At 35.1% G+C, this 19,402-nt stretch overlaps 1 protein-coding gene across 4 annotated transcripts in view; it reads left to right on the top strand.

Moving 5' to 3' along the window:
* Nucleotides 1-19,402, top strand: part of NRDC (nardilysin convertase) — a 103,542-nt gene that overhangs the window by 73,236 nt on the left and 10,904 nt on the right. For all 4 annotated transcript variants that reach the window (XR_003970703.1, XM_030324174.1, XM_030324173.1 and 1 more), the window contains 10 exons: nucleotides 2,820-2,897; nucleotides 4,199-4,319; nucleotides 4,396-4,454; nucleotides 4,745-4,799; nucleotides 9,884-9,988; nucleotides 12,005-12,128; nucleotides 12,676-12,762; nucleotides 14,476-14,595; nucleotides 15,872-15,923; nucleotides 17,082-17,232. Coding sequence is in view for 3 of the 4 variants with exons in the window: in XM_030324174.1 (XP_030180034.1) it covers nucleotides 2,820-2,897; nucleotides 4,199-4,319; nucleotides 4,396-4,454; nucleotides 4,745-4,799; nucleotides 9,884-9,988; nucleotides 12,005-12,128; nucleotides 12,676-12,762; nucleotides 14,476-14,595; nucleotides 15,872-15,923; nucleotides 17,082-17,232 (952 nt within the window). In the remaining variant the exon portion in view is untranslated. The remainder of the gene's footprint in view (nucleotides 1-2,819; nucleotides 2,898-4,198; nucleotides 4,320-4,395; nucleotides 4,455-4,744; nucleotides 4,800-9,883; nucleotides 9,989-12,004; nucleotides 12,129-12,675; nucleotides 12,763-14,475; nucleotides 14,596-15,871; nucleotides 15,924-17,081; nucleotides 17,233-19,402) is intronic.

The following is a 19,402-nucleotide window of genomic DNA, read 5'->3' as shown; positions in this document are numbered from 1 at the left end:
GATTTTTTTTAATGTTTTTTTTTTTTATTTATTTTTTATTTTTTTTAACGTTTATTTATTTTTGAGACAGAGAGAGACAGAGCATGAACGGGGGGAGGGGCAGAGAGAGGGAGACACAGAATCAGAAACAGGCTCCAGGCTCTGAGCCATCAGCCCAGAGCCTGACGCGGGGCTCAAACTCACGGACCGCGAGATCGTTACCTGGCTGAAGTCGGACGCTTAACCGACTGCGCCACCCAGGCGCCCCTAATGTTTTATTTTTGAGAGAGAGAGGGACAGAATGAGGGAGACACAGAATCTGAAGCAGGTTCCAGATCAGACGCTTAAACGAGTGAGCCACCCAGGCGCCCCTCAATTTGATCTTGTTAAAAGTAAAGTTAAATAATTTTGAGCCTAGAATATGACTACAGCTGAAATCTTAAGGACCTACACATTTGAGGTGGTAATGAGTTAGGGAAGATTTATTCAGATTAGGAAAACATTTCAACTGAGCAGTATAGCTTGAGCTAAGATGTTTTTTAAAGATCAGTCAATGATGGGGCGCCTGGGTGGCGCAGTCGGTTAAGCGTCCGACTTCAGCCAGGTCACGATCTCGCCGTCCGTGAGGTTGAGCCCCCGCGTCGGGCTCTGGGCTGATGGCTCAGAGCCTGGAGCCTGTTTCCGATTCTGTGTCTCCCTCTCTCTCTGCCCCTCCCCCATTCATGCTCTGTCTCTCTCTGTCCCAAAAATAAATAAACGTTGAAAAAAAAAATTAAAAAAAAAAAAAAAAAAGATCAGTCAATGCCTACAAATACTTTTCTGATTAAAAACAAATGCTAATGAACTGATAAAAGTTTACCTTGTTTTTTTTAAACCATTACCAACAAAACCAAACCATAAGAATAAACACACAAGCAGAAGTAATGTTGCTTAAGTTCAGTAAAAAATTTTTTCACATGTGATAGAATATTCAAACATCCAATCAAGAATGATACCATTCTCACTTACAGTGAGAAAGTAGAGGACATGTGTGTATTGTCTACTTGCTTTTGGTGCAAGGATAATACAGGAAAAAGCAGTGGACATTGATTGTGTAGTTATGGTAGATTGTGCCCAAAAGTGTTAAAATTCTTATGTGCATATTATTTAATTTTGAGAGAGAGAGAAAGAGAACACGTGTGTGTGTGAGCAGGGGAGGGGCAGAGAGGGAGGGAGACAATCCCAGGTAGGGGATTCTGACGTGAGATCTCACAGGCTGTGAGAACTTGACTTGAGCCAAAATCAAGAGTTGGAGATTTAACCGGCTCAGCTACCTACACGCCCCTATTATATGCATATTTAAAAGTTTTTACTATAAAAATAATACTTGTAAAATATTAAAATAGGACAAAAGAGTATTTAGTAAAAAGTAAAGCTGTGCTTCCCCATTTCTTTGTTTCCTAAAAGGCCCAACATTAATAGTTTCTTATATATCTTTCAGACATTAAAACTGAATATGAAATGAAACATACCTTTTTTTATGAAAATGAAATCATACTATATATACTATTCCTCCTTTTTTTGGGTAATGCTTAGTTTTCTAATTAACAAAGGCTTATTTATCCTCATATTGATTACTAAGGTAGATTCATTGTAGAAATCCTGAAAATCACTGAAAAGTAGAAAAAAAAGTCATTCATGATTGTCTTTTCCAAAGAATGTTAAAATTTCCATATGTTTTCATCCAGTTATTATTTTTTATGGACTGTTTGTTTTAATGTGACTTTCATCATGAATCTTTTCAAATCTCTACATGAATTAGCCTTTTGAGGGACCCATTTTGTTTTTACAAAAAAGCAAATTTTATCCCTACAGAGTTACAAATACAAAACTGTTAGTTCAGATGCAGATACTGTGTAATCTACTGAGTTCATTCTTTAACTAATGTACTTCCCTTACATCAGTCTTAGGATAGGTGTAATTCAAGTTCATATTTTAAACAATCTTATGTGGGGTTTGGGAATTGCTTAATGTAGTTGAGATCATTATATTATATCTTGGTTTTTAAGAGTTTACTGAATATAATTCTGTAAACTAATTTTAAAATTTAAGAATTCTTAGCTTTTCCAACTTTATTTTTCTATATATTTTTGTTTTGGTGGAAATACATTTATGAAATTATAGCAGAAGTCAGTGGGAAAAGACAATTTAAATAATATATATACAACTACTCAGATTTTAAAGTATGTTGTTATATAATGTAGCATTTTTATACCTCTTGCACTTATATTACATTGTCATGAACACTCTATGAGTAAGTAGTTGGCCAAGTGAAGAGATAAAGAAAAATACAATGAAGTTAAGTCTCTTGTTCAGGATCATGCATTTACTTAAAGGAAAAACTAAAACTAAATGCTAGATTATCTGACCCATAAAGCAACACATTTATTTTTACCACAGAGCCTGATGCAATACTGAAAGCTTTTCAGATACTGAGTGATTCATTGTCTCTATTAGGTTTTAAAATGATAAGGAATGTATGTAGTTTCCATTTTGGGTGAAACAAAAATGAAAGATTTTACCATGAAAAGAAGTTTGAGTGTCCAAGAGAAAAAGCAGTAGTCTTAATTTTGGAATGATTATACTCATTCAGTGATTTCAAATAAAGAAGTTAAATTTTACCATGTTTTCTGTTTTTATCCTGCTATTGTCAAATTAATAATAATTTCATGTGTGGTGGAATTTATGTGATAATAAGTTTATAATCATATTCTTAAATATCATAACCTTTGAAATAAGATTTCCTGGTGTTGCTTATACCTTAATTATTTTTGTTTCTGACCTTAATATTTTTTTTAAAGGGTGAAACCACTTCACTATATCTCTTGGCTGGTTGGACATGAAGGCAAAGGCAGCATTCTTTCTTACCTTAGAAAAAAGCAAGTATTTAATTAATAAGTATTTTTAGTATACCAATGTCTGAAAAATAATAGTAAACATTCTATAACCCATTCTTTTGACTTTATTTGCCAGAAAGCCTAGCATCAAATCTAATGCTTAATTATAGTCACTTAATACCTAGGTTATGTTAATAGTCCTATTATATTTATTTCCTTGGGAGCCACCTTTTAGCCCTTGTTGGAAGTGGTACACAAAATTTAAAAAAATCATAAAAAAATAGATTCCAGAGTTACATAGAAGGTTAGCTCTAATCAGGTATTTATATTTGAATAGTAAAGAAGTCGGTTATTTAAATGCTATGGATCTCCAGACTGTCCTAACCCAAAAGGTGGACTTTAAAACTACATTGGGCAGAGAAAGCATAACAAATAGTGGGACTATAAACATTCTGTGCAGCTGTGTTAGCAGAATGTTTCCTAATACATTTAAGCATTTGCTTAAGTTGCCTAGCCAAATCACAGAAATCTAGCTTTAAATCAGGACCAATAATTAAAGTACGTCCTTGTTTGATTTTTCTGTAGAGTAATTCAAGAATGGAAAGGAAGATGAGAATTATAAATAAGTACTTTAAAGTACTGATAGGACCAGAACATTCAAAGAAAGCTAAAAGGCCAGGGTTATTACAAAAGAATAATGATAATAGTTACATATATGACTTACATAATAAATGCAAAATGCTTTGAGATGTACTCAATCTCTCTACATTACTGAACTTTTTTAGAATTTCACATTCTTCATTCTGGCTTCCTCCTTTCTTTAGGTTTTCAGGATTATTCTAGTCAGGAAAAGATACAGTTTCACTGCTTCTTTCTTAAACAACCTGTAGAGGTTAGCTGATAGTGTCAAAGGGCTCACTTGACATCCTAAGGAGAGATGTATCTGAAGTGTTTAAGCTGCTTCTGGGAGACGGGTTCGAGAGGGATGAGTGAAATGCCTCCCAGCAACCATAATTTTAATATTTTGTACTGTTCTCTTCAACAATAATAACTATGTCTTCATAAACCTGTTTTACTATGTTGTAATATATATATTTGTTTCCATTAAACAAATAAATATGGCTGTTATTTCCTTCTGGTGATTCTTGCATGCAGTGCAATTGTTTGGGACGCCTTGTACTTTAGAAATTTGTACTTTTAAACTTACCTTTGGAAAGTACATTTGCCTCAAAGACTGAGCTTCCCAAATTTTATATAGAAAGCCTACCTATTTTGTTAATTTGAAGTATTTGTAGGCTATCAATCCCAAGATATTGATTGGATTCATTTTTTCCTAACAATAGGTGCTGGGCTCTTGCACTATTTGGTGGAAATGGTGAGACAGGATTTGAGCAAAATTCTACTTACTCAGTGTTCAGCATTTCTATTACATTGACTGATGAGGGTTATGAACATTTCTATGAGGTAAATAATTAAAATGGAATTAAAAAAATATAGATATTACTTTATGCAAAAGCATAATCAGATATTTTGTTTTCAGGTTGCTCATACTGTCTTCCAGTATTTGAAAATGCTGCAGAAGCTAGGCCCAGAAAAAAGGTAATATATAGATACTAGAATTAGGCTAGGAATCAATCCTAGTGTGTTTTAGCATTCAGACTGACAAATAGACATGCTTTAGTCCCACCAAGATAGTTTTTTAGGCATTTCCTGCCTAAGTTCCTTCACTGGCTCCATATCCTGCTTCTTCTACCTGTGAATATTACATGAGAACACGAAACGTTAAGGGTTTACGTTTATGTGGCCAGTCTGTTTTTTCTCTTTTCTTGCTGAGGATTCGAATGAGAAATGTAAATATATCTTCTACTTATAATTTTCTTCTTTCACAGAATTTTTGAAGAGATTCAGAAAATTGAGGATAATGAATTTCATTACCAAGAACAGGTACTGGAAGTTAAATTCTTTTTGAATGTTTTCTGTGATCAAGTTGAAACTCGTGTGGACATTATTCCTCTTTTTGGAAGTGTCACTGGAGTTTTAATTCTGCCACTCTGTGTCATGTGAGTCCCAAGATGCCCTTGAGGTTATCTGAAAATTAACTTTTGTGTTTCTGAGTTATGCGTATTGTGTAACAGTGAGAGGTGGGCAGATTCACATAGATCATATTGTGCAACAATCATTTTATATATGTACTCATCCATCTGTTTATCCTTTTGATAAACAGAGAGAGCTTGCTATGGTACTTGATATTTGGGAAATTCTAATATTATGAAGACATGAAGAAATTCTGTAGGATAATCTCTAGTAATTACCATATGTACTATTAGAAATGGCATGCTTTAGGATTTCAGGGCAAGGAGAGCATTTGCCTTGATTGGAATAGAATCAGGGAAGGCTCCATGGATGTGGTAAATTTGAATTGAGTTCAGCATTAAAAAATGGATAAAGTTTGGATACATTGTAAGCAACAAGGAAAACATTAAGTAAGGAACTCTGGAATATTGCGAAAAAGTAAATGATCCTGGGTATCTGTAGGATAGGGTATTTGAAAGGAAGGTATTATATAAGGCTGAAAGGTAAGGAGTTTAAAACAGGATTTCTCTAAAACCCTTTTGTGTATTGGATCCTTTTGAATCTGTTGAATCCTGTGGACCTCTCCTTAGAATAATATTTCATCCCTTCAAATTTTTAATCTCTCAGAAAAATTGTCATTGGTTACTGGTTTATCTCTCATCTAGGTTCACCAGTTGTGGATAGTTTTCTATATTTTCTTCTGTCTCTTTTCCTTATATATATATGTGTGTATGTGTATCTTTTTTCCCAAAACATTTGAGATTTAATTACAGATACCATGGTACTTCACATCTAAATTTTTTTTATTTTAGCATGTATCTGCTACACAAATGTATTCTCTTGCATAACCTCACTAATATTGTCATAGTTGGGAAATCACATTGAAACAATATTGTTGAATATTATACAATTCATAAAATATTGTATTTAAGTGCATAAAATAAAATACAGCAGTTTACAAACGACTGTTGAAGTATAAAGTACTTAAAACGGTAAAAAAAAATAGTAATGTATCTCTTAACATATTAAATAACAAGGTCTAGCAGTAGGTCTAACAATTATTTCAGTTTTAAGTAGCAGTGTGAGATATCTACAACTATATTGTGATTTTTTATTGGTTCATCATAGATGCTGCTAATACAACTGTGACCTGTTGCCTATATTCATAATAGAATAAAAATGCTAATTTAGAGGTTAGTGAAGATAAATATGTAATTTCTTCCCAAATTTGTGCACGTACATGCCCCTGAATTTGTCCACTGTTCTATCTTGTGGGAGATGTCTGTGGACCCTGGATTAAAAGCCTCTGATTTAGAACTGCTTCACAGAGCATCTTGAAGCTGCCTTTTTGGATCATCACCAGAGACAATTCTCGGAATATTTACTATAAGTAAAGAAGATTTAGGTATATGTGACAAGGTCACAAAAACTGTAAGCGTCCCGTTGCTGTTGATTCCTGTGTAACCTGCTCTTTGCACTTGAATCATTGAAATCGAAATAGAAATCTTATTCTAAGGGCACCTGGGTGGCTCAGTTAGTTAAGTGTCTGATTCTTGATTTTGGTTCAGGTCATGATCTCATGATCATGAGATTGAGGCCTGTGTCCCAGCGTGGAGCCTGCTTATGATTTTTTCTCTGCCCCTCCTCCACTTGTGCTTACACACGTGCGTGCATGCTCTCAAAAAAACAAAACAAAACAAAACAACAACCACCACCACCAAGAACCAAAAAACCAAAAAGAAAATCTTATTCTATGAAATCAGAAAGGCTGCTATGACACATATATTGGCCATTAGAGTGTTCTATAAACACTCTTCCCTATAAGTGGACTGATATGCATAGAACTCCACAAGACCTGCCTCCTACCTTACCAGGAGTGATTTTGTGCAGTGTCCTTATCAGCTGTGGTGGCAACATGTGGGTCAGAACTATGGCAGGGAAGGAGTGGGATCAAGAATTGTGGAATACAACCATATGTGATACCCACATTCCTTTTTTGAGGATCGGCTTTTTAGCATTGGTTGAGTGAGTGACACTTTTGTTCTGTCCCTCCAGTTTCTTCTTAGCAAAACATTTCGGATATCTTTTACTGAAATCTCCCCATTTTGTAGCTCTTTTTTTTTTTTTTTACCTTTAACAATATTCATGAATACTTGTCTTGATTTTAAAACATGTGCCCAAGACATCTTAATTTTAAACCTAATCAGTGAAAAGTGAGAACAAATCAGAAAGGTCTATATCTCTGTGTGAACTGCTAACTCAAGTTAATTATTTTAATTATTTTTAAGGCTTTTATAAATTTTTTTTAACAAAGTTGGAATGCCTCCTCTTTAGACTTTCTGATTTTCATCAATAAAGGCAAATAGGAATTCCCTTTCCAAGCTATTCACATCAGTCTTATTTAATTAAGAAATCTAAAAAATTATTTTCCGTAGGAACTTGAACTCCATATATCTTATAAATCAATAATTTGAATTAGAAAAAGCTGCTTAAGTTCTTTTCTGCAGGCAGAAAAACAGCAATAATGTAACAATAATGGAAGGCAGTAAGAAGTAGATAAAAAAATTAGAGGACAGACAATAACAAGTGTTGGAGAAGAAGTAGAGAAATTAGAACCCTCATATATTGCTGGTAGGATTGTAAAATGGTGCAGCTGCTTTGGGAAACAGCTTGGCATTTCCTTAAAAAGTTACATAGAGTTACCATATAAGCTGTACCATCAGTTCTATTCCTAGGTATATACAAGAGAATAGAAAAACTGTCCACACAAATGCTTGTACACAAGTGTTTATAGTAGCAATATTCATTATAGGCCCAAAGTGGAAACACGCAAATGCCCATCAACAAATGAATGGTTAAACAAAATGTAGAATATGCATACTGTGGAATGTTAGCTGTGAGAAGGAATGAGGTACTGATTCATGCTACAACATGGATGAACCTTGAAAACATGCTAAATGAAAGAAGCCAGTCACCGCAGGTTGCATATTAATATGATTCCATTTATATGAAGTTTCCAGAATAGCTAAATTCATAGAAATACAACACAGATTGATGGTTGCCAGTGGCTAGGGGGAGTAGGTAGCAGGGAGTGACTGCTTAGCGGTTATGGGAGTTTCATTTTGGGGTGATGAAAATATTCTCGAACTAAATAGTGGTGATGGTTGTACAGTTTTGTAAATATACTAAAAACCACTGAATTGTACGCTTTATTTTAAATTTTATTTCATTTTTAATTGTGCACTTTAGAAGTGTGAATTTTATGGTATGTGGATTAATATCTTTAAAAAATTAGAGGATAGCATTTAAGTGTTTTTCTTAATACCTGCTCCATTGCTTTGGTACTGGAGATCTGCTTTTAGCCAAGGTCCTTAGTGTTTTTTTATTGGAAATATTTTGAATCATTCAATTTTGTTGCATACTGACCATTTACTTACTTTATAACTAAGTGGCTAGTGAGAATTATTATTATTTTTTTTAAACGTTTTTTATTTATTTTTGGGACAGAGCGAGACAGAGCATGAACGGGGGAGGGGCAGAGAGAGAGGGAGACACAGAATCGGAAACAGGCTCCAGGCTCTGGGCCATCAGCCCAGAGCCCGACGCGGGGCTCGAACCCACGGACCGTGAGATCGTGACCTGGCTGAAGTCGGACGCTTAACCGACTGCGCCACCCAGGCGCCCCGAGAATAACTTATTTTTAAAAAGTAGAAGAGAGTAGGAGGAATCGTTTTAAATAATAATAGCACCTTAGTGACTAGTCAACTTGATTCAGGAATGTTTCCTGAAGTGGGGCAAAAAACAAAAACAAAACCTAACAGTGTTTCCTTACTTTCTTCTTATTCTATTTTTATGTGATAATATAGTAGATAATATATACCTATGGTCTCTAGTTTGATGTATGCATGCATTAGTTCTTCTCCATAAATGCAGTAACCTTCACTTCTCCTGTGTCTTCCATTAGATGAGAGAACAACCCATTCTGTCTAGGAAAGGACTGGATAGTGTGGTATTTTAGAAAGCGTGTTTGCTGCTACATTAGGAGCCCTGAGTTCTAGTGTCTACTCTGCCTGATGCTTAATGTGTGACTTTGGGCAAGTCATCCAATCAGTCTGGGTGTATTTCCTTATAAAATGTGGGAATGGAACCACTTGGTGTCTGAAGGACTTGTCAGTTTTAAGATTCTGTGCCTCTGGGTGCTCAATAAGTACTTGAATTGATTGCTTTCCTCTGAAAAAGTATTTCCATTTCATAGGTTAGAGAACTTGTGGTCACTCTTTCATTTTTAAATTGAGGTAATATACTGATTAATATAATTTCTTATATCAAGACTTTAATGACACATTTTGATTTCTACGTTGATCTGATTCATGTTTACAGATAATTTTCAAGTGATAGTGCTGTAGTGATACATGATGAAGACCCTGTCTTTATGGGCATCATCAGTCATATGGGGTACTTGACATATAAATAAGCATTTACAATTCAGTGTTGTAATTATTCTCACAAAGAGGTCATGACATGATTAGAGCCTTGTGTGTTGTTGGGCTCAGGTTGGGGATTGGAGGGGTGTCAGATTAAACTCCTGAAGATGGTAACTCTGGCTAAATTTTCTTAGAATTCAGAGCATCAAATTCTTTTTCTTTCTTTCTTTCTCTCTTTCTTTCTTTCTTTCTTTCTTTCTTTCTCTCTCTCTCTCTCTCTCTCTCTCTCTCTTTCTTTCTCTCTCTCTCTCTTTCTCTCTCTCTCTCTCCCCCTCTCCCCCCCTCCCTCTCCCCCCCCCCCTCCCCATGGGGAGCTCAAGTGAGCATCAGATGCTTAAGCTAAAATTGTATCTGGTTATTTCTGTTCAGAAGCTCTTGGTTTCATTGTTCATAAAAAGAGAAAAAGTATATTTTGTGGTAAATTAAGGATAATGGAAGTTTCTGGTGTGAAATAATTATATCTCTTTACAGACAGATCCAGTTGAGTATGTGGAAAATATGTGTGAAAACATGCAGCTGTATCCGCTACAGGACTTCCTCACTGGAGATCAGCTTCTTTTTGAATACAAGCCAGAAGTAAGGACGTTTCATTTCTGAGAGTTACTTTTAGACAGAGAGAAGGGGGAGAAGTGCAGACATGACTTAGGAACTGTGAGAATGTAGAAAACTTGGTTAAATATGTCAGATTTTTTGTTTGTTTAAATGGAAGAAATAACAGTATTTTTTTTTTGGCAGTTTTTCATGATTGTTATATATGATTATGTTTTAATATGAGGAGAAAACCAAGTCCGTTTCTTAGGTACTATTATTCTCACTGTTTTTCAAGTGTTGAAACATCTACTAAAACAATTAAAGTGATTCCTAAGAATTACATGCTTTGGTTATTAAGCTTACTTAGGGAGATGTTTTGCTCACCTTTTTGGTAACCTTACTTAGAGAGTTGTTTTTGCTTACCTTATCTAACTCAGATACTCTGGGCAATTAAATTTAACCATTTTGAAAATGTTTCTGAGAAATACAAGATTCCCTGGGGCGCTAGGTGGCCCAGTCAGTTAAGCAGCTGACTCTTGATTTTGGCTCAAGTCATGATCTCACAGTTTGTGAGATCAAGCCCCACTGACAGCATGGAGCCTGCTTGGGATTCTCTCTCCCTCTTTCTCTGACCCTCTACCCCGCTTGCTCTCTCTCAAAATAAATAAACATTAAAAAAAAAAAAGAAATAAAAGATTCCCTGAATTTGAAACATGTGACTTAGAGATAATTATTATATACAAATAAATAGTTGGTTTGGGTCTTTCCTCCTTTACTCGTTGGGGTGAAGTCATTTTGCTCCATATGGGATAGCAGTTCTCAGTTGGCTGATTTTGCCCCCAGGGTATATTTGTCAATGTCTGGAGACATTTCAGTTGTCATAACTGTGGGATGCTCTTGGCATCTAGTGGGTTAGAGGCCAGAAATGGCAGCTAAACATCTTATAGTGCAAAAGACAGCACCCCACAATAAAGTATTATTTGGTCCAAGATGTTAATAATGCTGAGATTGAGAAATCTTGATTAGGGTATTCCAAAACTACTAATTTTAAAGATAACAGAAAGGTGGGGGACCTGGGTGGTTCAGTCAATTAAGTGTCTGACTTAAGCTCAGGTCATGATCTCATGGTTTGTGAGTTTGAGCTCCACATCAGGCTCTGTGCTGACAGTTCAGAGCCTGGAGCCTGCTTGGGATTGTGTGTTTCCCTCTCTCTTTGCCCCTCCCCTACTCATTCTCTCTCTCTCTTTCTCTCTCTCTCTCTCTTTCTCAAAAATAAACATACATTAAAAAAAAAAAAAGATAATGGAAAGGTAAAGGAAGAGGCAGTGATAATATTCTTGTTATCTCCTGGGAATATTGTGTCCAGGGGCCCAAGTAGTTTATTCTGAACCTCCATTTGTTGTGTTTCTCAAAGAAATGGTATTTAAATGCTAGTCAGGGTTTCAAACTTTACCCACAAAATCTTTTGTTTATTCCTGTCATAGCTGAAGGATTATTGAAGGAGGCCCTGCAATGGTATCATGTTACTGATTCTTGGGGATGAAGGTAGTATAATACCTAGGGGTTAAGAGCATAGTCTTTGGAATCATGTACGAACTTGTTTAGAACTCCACCTTTGCCACTTCTAGATGTGTTGTTCTGTGCAGATTATGTAATCTTTAACCTGAACAAATTACTTAATTTTTAATAGGAACCTGAGTATTATTTTTTATAAAATGGGTATGCCTTAGAGTTGTTTTTAGGATTAAATGAAATAATGTATATTAAACACTACCTGGTACATAGTAAAACTTAATAAATGAGAGCTGTTTCTACTGTTAGCACTATTATTACGTAGGATTTGAGATGGGCACTGTTTATAGCTTATCAAGAAACATTTGAAACAATAGACTAACAAAGTTTTATAAATTATGGTGTTCATGACGATAATTTCATGAGCATTAAGATGCTAGGATCTTGGGGATGCCTACCATAACATGATTTTGCCTTTTTAACAGAGATGTATTAGGTTAAAGTTATTATTGTGTATGTGTGTGTGTCTCTCTACCTTCCCCTGATTAGGTCATTGCTGAAGCTCTTAATCAGCTACTGCCACAAAAAGCAAATCTTGTTCTACTGTCTGGTGCTAATGAGGGAAAATGTGACCTCAAGGAGAAATGGTTTGGGACTCAGTATAGTATGGAAGGTAAAATATTTTAATAATAGTCCCACATTTATCTAACTCAACTGAGAATTTTTATTCCTTAATATTTCATCTGATGGTTCCTATGGGAAAAAAGTATATCCTTTTTTTAGGAGTTGACTTTGAAATGAAAATTATACTGCTTAACAGAAAATTATTTTCTGCTGTGTTTTATAGCTATTTATTAACTAGTAAAAAAAAATCCTGTTTTCTGGATAGTTTGGGGAAGGGTTTTTTGATTGTTTTAGCAAAGTACTTCTGAAACTTCAGTGTACATATAGTATCACCTAGAAATCTTATTAAAATACAGATTCTTATTTGCTAGCTCTGGAGTAGTGCCTGAGATTCTGCATTTCTAACAAGCTCCCAGGTGATACCAGTGCTGCTAAGACTACACTTTGAGTGGTAAATAGCTAGAATGCCTGGATATATTATAGTTTTCCTAAGAAAAGAGAATCGATTTGTGAAGGCTGGTTGTTAACTGGTTTGTCATTAAGAGAATTCTCAACATTGCTTGTTTATTGGATCAGTTTGTTTTTCATCTCCACAGATGTTGAAAACTCGTGGGCTGACCTATGGAAGTCTAATTTCGAATTAAATCCAGATCTTCATCTTCCAGCTGAAAACAAGTACATAGGTCAGTGAAATAGCAATAATTATACATAATTCATTTATGTAGTAATAAAACAAAACAAATAGCATCTATATAGTACATTTCCAAAGTATCATTTGAATTCATATTTCAGCTTCCCAGTGTAACACTCTGAGATAGGGATTACTGTTTTCTTACTTTTTTGAATGAGAAAACCTGAGGCTTAAAAAAGGAAAGTAACATGTCCCAGACTATTCAGTTGGTAAATGGAGGAAACAGGACTTAAATGTAGATCTTGGGACTCTGAAGCTTTTGCTTTTTTTTGTATGTCATAGCTGATCCTTCCCTATCATCTCTGTAGGAATTGCCATGCTAGTGTTTTTCAAACTACAAGGTTTGTGAAATCAGTGTAATGGGTTGTGAGTTCTGTGTAATGAGTTATGAAAGCATTAAAAAAATTAATTAGGATGGAAAATAGCAAAATGTTTAATTTCATAAAGTATTATTTCAAGAACTTTTATTCTGTGTAGGTATATATGTTTGTATCTGTGCCTGTGTACTAGCTTGCAGTGGGAAACATTCTAACTATGAGAAAGCTACCTAAGTCAAAGGTTACAGTTGTATATAACTAATTTATTCAGAATTTTCCCCAGCAATTCCACTCCTAGGAATATACCCAAAAGAATTGAAAATGGGTACTCAAACAAATACATGTACATGCATGTTCATAGCAGCATTATTCACAGTAGTCAAAAGTGGAAATAGCTCATATGTCCATCAGTGAATGAATGGATAAACAAATTGTGGTAAGTATATACAAAGGAGTAATAGTCATAAAAAGAAATGAGGTATATACATGCTACAATGTGGATGAACCTTAAAAACATGCTAAAGAAGCCAGACACAGGAGGTTATAGGTTGTATGATTCCATTTATGATATATCCAGGATATATATATATATCCATAGATGAAACACAAATTGATGGTTGCCAGTGGCTGGGGGAAGTGGATAACAGGGAGTGACTGTAATGGGTTTAAAGATTTTCTTTTAGGGTGATGAAAATGTTTTGAAACTGGATAGAAGTGGTGGTTGCACAACATTGTGCATGTACTAAATACCCCTGAATTGTTCACTTTAAAATGCTTAATTTTGTTATGTGAGTCTAACCTCAATTAGGAAAAAAAGCCTTTTAAAAAAGTCTCACATATTTTAGACCATTCATTTCCACATCTTGAACTTTAAGTATCTAAACAACCCAATTCTTCTTAATAAATATAACCAGTAGTTTTTTCTGTTCTATAGTTTTCTCTTAAGTAGCTATGTCTCACCTACATATTGATGAAAGAATTTAGGTTTTCATTAACTGAGAGGACAAGTTTGACTTTCACTTTTTTGTTACCTTTCAGAAGTCTGTAAGATTGGTAAAAGACATTCAAGAATGGATTCATTTATAAATTGGTTTATACAACCATCCTGACTAAAGGTCCCTCTTACAGTTAACATTGTCTTTGAGAAAGGGAATGAAGCAGAATGCAGAGAGATCAGAATTGACCTTTAGGAAATTACAAATCTTCAGAGTTCATTTAGTTTAAGACCAAGAGAATTTTCTATTCTGTATTGTTTTACTAATTTATTGTTCTCTAGCATCTTAATTTGGCTTATTTTTGCCACAAAAGTTACCTAGACTTCAGAACTGAAGATTGTTGGGAATCTTGCTGAAATACCTGAATTAATGATTACTCTTTTCTGTTGTTAGCCACGGACTTCATGTTGAAGGCTTTTGATTGCCCTGAGACAGAATACCCTGTTAAAATTGTGAATACTCTACAAGGTTGCCTGTGGTATAAGAAAGACAACAAATTCAAAATTCCCAAAGGTAAAATGTTTCCCTCTCTAATTGGAGTGAAATAAGTATATCAACTCTTTCTCTACTTGGTAGCAACCTTATTTCCCTCTATCACCCTTTCTCCTTTCTCTTCATTTGAAGATGTTTTCTAGGCTTATCTATCAGATTCATACTGTGCTCCAGTGCTGTCACAGAAACCCTTGTATACCTTACAGATTCTAGGAAATAAGTAAAGATTCAAGGCTAAAATGAAATTGTTTTCAAATATTTTTTCTTCTGGTTAAATGAAAGCAGAGCCAGGTGTTTGGCCATCTTAGGGAATGGTGGTATGTTTTAAACTTTATTTTTAACAAGAGGATAAAAGTATGCTGAAGGAAATTATTCTGAGACACAATAGATAGCCTTTTCCAACATTACAAATGTGAAATATTCTCCCTCTCTCTCCCTCTATCATTTTGCTTTTCATCATAAAGGAATCATGGTATACAGAAATAGACTCCAAAGTTCTAGTCTTTAATGTGTTAACCCAAACTGTTGCATTTTTATTTTCTGTTCTTGTGAATAGCATAGGAATTTACGGAAGCAACTTAGAATCAAAAAGGCTGAGGGCTCTTCATTGCTATTTAACCCATATTCCTAACCTCAAGACAACTGTAACGTAGCTCTGAGGGATTTTTTAGATTACTGGGAGGGTGTTTTTTGAATAGCTTATTAGTGTTTCTTTAGAAAGTCTCTGCTATAGCTCTCTCTGAACATTGGGATTGTTCCGTTGTTTTTGACATGTATACCTCTGTAAACATTTTCTCTGACCAAAGCTATTAATAAAGATGACTATTCCTAGGCTTCTTTGTGTATCTGTCTATATACTTGTGCTTCCCATAGACTGAAGTGTGCCTTCTGAACACTGTTTAGACTGGTAAATATAACTTTTTAAAGACACTTCAGGATAAAAATGTAATGCGGATTTAAGGGCTAGTAGCTTATTTCAGAATTTTTAGAGGTACTTGGGTGGCTCAGTCGGTTAAGCGTCCAACTGTTGACTTTGGCTCAGGTCATGATTTCATGATTTGTAAGTTGGAGCCCTACATCACGCGCTGACAGTGCAGAGCCTGCCTGGGATTCTGTCTCTCCCTCTCTCTCTCTGCCCCTTCCCCTTGGCTCTTTATCTCTCTCAAACTAAATAAAAATAAACTTAAAAAAAAAAAAGAATTTTTAGAAAATATGTTAGGGTCAAATAGCAGGTGTATAAAATATTTGAGGCCTCTGGCCTGTAATTTCTTACCTGTTTTTTTTTTTTTTCTTTTAGCATATATACGCTTCCATCTGATTTCACCTTTGATACAGAAGTCTGCAGCAAAGTAAGCAGGTGTCCTCTTTTCTGGAAAATATATTTCTTATGGAAAAACTATTTGGTTTGTTTTGTTCTGAATCATTCTGTTATTTTCTCTGTGAGTACTGAGTTATGCTGCTGATTTGTGTATTTTTTCTGTACCCAAAACAAATTATTTGTATTGATACTGAGCATTAAAATGGAATTGTGGCCGTTCCATCTCCACCCATTTATAAAACATGCTGATGGTATAGGCTAATCATAGGATTACTGGACTGAGAAAGTTCCTTAAAGATGCGTTTGGATTAGCTTCTAGTTTGTAATGAGAATGAATGGATCTGTTTGATCCTATATTTAGAAACTGGCAAGGAATCTGATTATACTTTGTTCTTAGCAAATAATTTAAATATTTATACAGATACCTGCACTGTGGGAGGTCAGAGCCTAAAATGTCCCTGAAACATAGGAGGTGCTCAGGAAATGTTACTGTACTTCTTTCCTTTGCTACTTAAACTGTAAAATCTGGGGAGCTTGGGTGGCTCAGTTGGTTAAGCATCGACTTTAGTTCCGGTCATGATCTCACAGTTCATGAATTCGAGCCCCATGTCAGGCTCTGTGCTGACAGCTCAGAGCCTGGAGCTTGCTTCAGATTCTGTGTCTCCCTCTCTCTCTCTGCCCTCCCCCTGCTCATGCTCTGTCTCTCAGCAATAAATAAATGTTAAAAAAGATATTAATAATAAAAATAAATAAATTGTAAAATCTAACCTTAAAATGATAAGCAGCACTAACATTTATTAATACCACATAAAAAATGTATTAATCTCCCCCTTCACTCAGATTTTTAATTTGTCAGTCAGAAAACCTAGGCTGTGGGGATGGCCAGAGCCTTTGGGCCAATTGCCTTGTATGCCTTTTACACTTACCCCATTTTTCAGTATAAATATTAACATTTTGTATGTGTATATAACATGAAAAAGATTGGGAAGCACTGCTAAAGGTAGGTGTCTGTAATGTCCCTGTAAAATTGAATCCTAGGTAAACTCTAACTCAGTACACAGTTTTACATTCTGGAGTAGTGGAATTAACATCTTGCTAAAAGTGAAGTTTCCTGTTGTTAAATCAAAGTACATTTATTTGTGTTTATTTCTTGCTAATTAATAGTGCTATTTGTATTTTATATTCTCAGTGTGGTTCTCTTTGATATCTTTGTCAATATCCTTACCCATAACCTTGCGGAACCAGCTTATGAAGCAGATGTGGCACAGCTAGAGTATAAGTTGGTAGCTGGAGAACATGGTTTAATTATTCGAGTGAAAGGATTCAACCACAAACTACCTGTAAGTACACATGTTCTGTTTTCCTCATAGAGAGCTTGAAATTTTATGTTTGTTGCCCCTAAAGCACAAAGTATAGAGGTTTATGCATGCGTTGCTATACATAGAACAAAATGTGGATTCTTGGCTGGTGACAGCTATTCTAACTTGGGCCACACATAAGAGCAATATACATTCATTAATTATTAGCAATGCATGCAGTACAGTCTATGCCTCAGGCTTGATTTTCCTTCCCTTTGCTGTCAGTTCCTCTGCAGCCAACACTGGCATTTTGGACTGGTATGAGCTTAATTTCATGCTCAGACAGTAATAACAAATTTAAAGCATGTGGCACATTACCTGACAGAGTAGAACTCAAATATTTGTATCTTTCCTTCTTCCTCTTTCACTCTATCCCTTTGTTTCAAGTATGTGTCTTATTTCCCTTCTAAGTTTTTGAGCCTTTTAGAAACAGGGTCTATGTATCTTGTGGTTAATTTATCTTTTGGTAAGGAATATGTTTCAGTGTTATTTGTCAAAAACTTCTTAAGCAGAAGAAGAAATAATATGGGATGCTAGCTAAGAGGGTTATGCCATTAAATACCAGCTAAAATAATATGTGTCCATCAACAAATTTTATATCTTGATTTCTTGTGTAGGACATATATTAAGATTTGCGGAACTAGGTTCATACAAGAAAAATTGTGGAGGAAAAGACCTGGCAGAAGTTAGACCTGTGCTAAGAGGCCTCTCTGTCATAGCCAAACCCAAGAGCAGACTATAGTTCTCTTCTTTGTACCCTTGTCCCTATTACTGTCCCAGAGAACAAAGATTGGTCTTAGGAGGAGATACTGTGGAATATTTAACCTTTATCAGCCTTCAAAGATCTAAGTGTAAGGTAGCTTAGAGCCAAACAGATTAAAGCCTAATAACATTGGTTGTCATTTAAGAGGTATGTTTTGAAATTACCTGGGGAGCTTTTAAAAAATATAAGCCATATTCTGTGCTGACAGTGTGGAGCCTGCTTGGGATTCTGTCTCTCTGCTCCTCTGCTGAGCGCACACATATGTGTGTGCTTTCTCTCTAAGTAAATAAATGTAAAAAAATATATATGTAAGGTATAGGCAAGTATTTGAGGCTCTTAATTTTATGAAGCTTACCTAGCCTTAATATTAAAACCTGGTATAGAATCTATCAATCTCTCTCTCTCTCTCTCTCTAAGTAGACACTAGTTTCACCTATATTATATAGACTCAGACATTTAAAAAATAAAATTAAATTAAAAATGTAACAAAAAGAATAATTCATGTGATCAAATGGGAAGAATGCAAAGGATTGGTTCAGTATTAAGTTGATGAACACAAATCATCATAACAGGTCAATTGAGAAACATTATATGATAAGTGCTAAAAAATCATCTGATAAATGTAAGTAGGCATTCTTAATAAGTAGGAATAGAGGGAAATTAAATACAGTAAAAACCTTCAGGGGCGCCCGGGTGGCTCAGTCATTTAAGCGTCTCAGTTCCACTCGGGTCACGATCTCATGGTTTGTGGATTTGAGCCCCATGTCAGGCCCTGTGCTGACAGCTCAGTCTGGAGCCTGCTTCAGATTCTGTGTCTCCTTCTCTCCCTGCTCCTTTCCTACTCATACTCTGTCTCTCTCAAAAATAAAACATTAAAGAGAAATTTAAAACCTTCATTAAGAACAGTAACAGCAAATGTTACAGTAACTGATGAAATGCTGAACACTAAAATCAGGAACAAGCCAAGGAAGCACATGATCATCTCTATTATTCTGGCTACTACATTAAAATGGAAAAAAAAAATCCAGTTGGAAAAGAAAAAGTATACCCCTTTGCAGATGATATGATTGTATTCTTAGAAAACCTAAGAGTCTACTGAAGTTTAAAAAATAACATGATGTGGCTGGTCATGAGATCGGTATATCAAAATCAATAGCTCTTTTTCCTATAGTAGCAATAACCACATAGAAATGGATGGAAAAAGTACTCCGTTATATGATATTGAGAAAAATGGAATACCTAGGAATAAGGAAGAAAAGTACAGAATCTCTCTAAAGGAAACCAGAGATCTTACAGAATCATATAAATAAAAGACTTTAAATAAGAGAGACTCATTATGTTTCTGGATAGAATAGCTTTGATAGAAAGTTGTCATTACTTCCAAAATTA

This window comes from Lynx canadensis, chromosome C1, assembly GCF_007474595.2.
Source record: "Lynx canadensis isolate LIC74 chromosome C1, mLynCan4.pri.v2, whole genome shotgun sequence".
NCBI classification, from domain to species: Eukaryota; Metazoa; Chordata; class Mammalia; order Carnivora; family Felidae; genus Lynx; species Lynx canadensis.
Note: the sequence above shows the minus strand (reverse complement) of the source record. Positions and strands in the feature narration are given on the sequence as shown.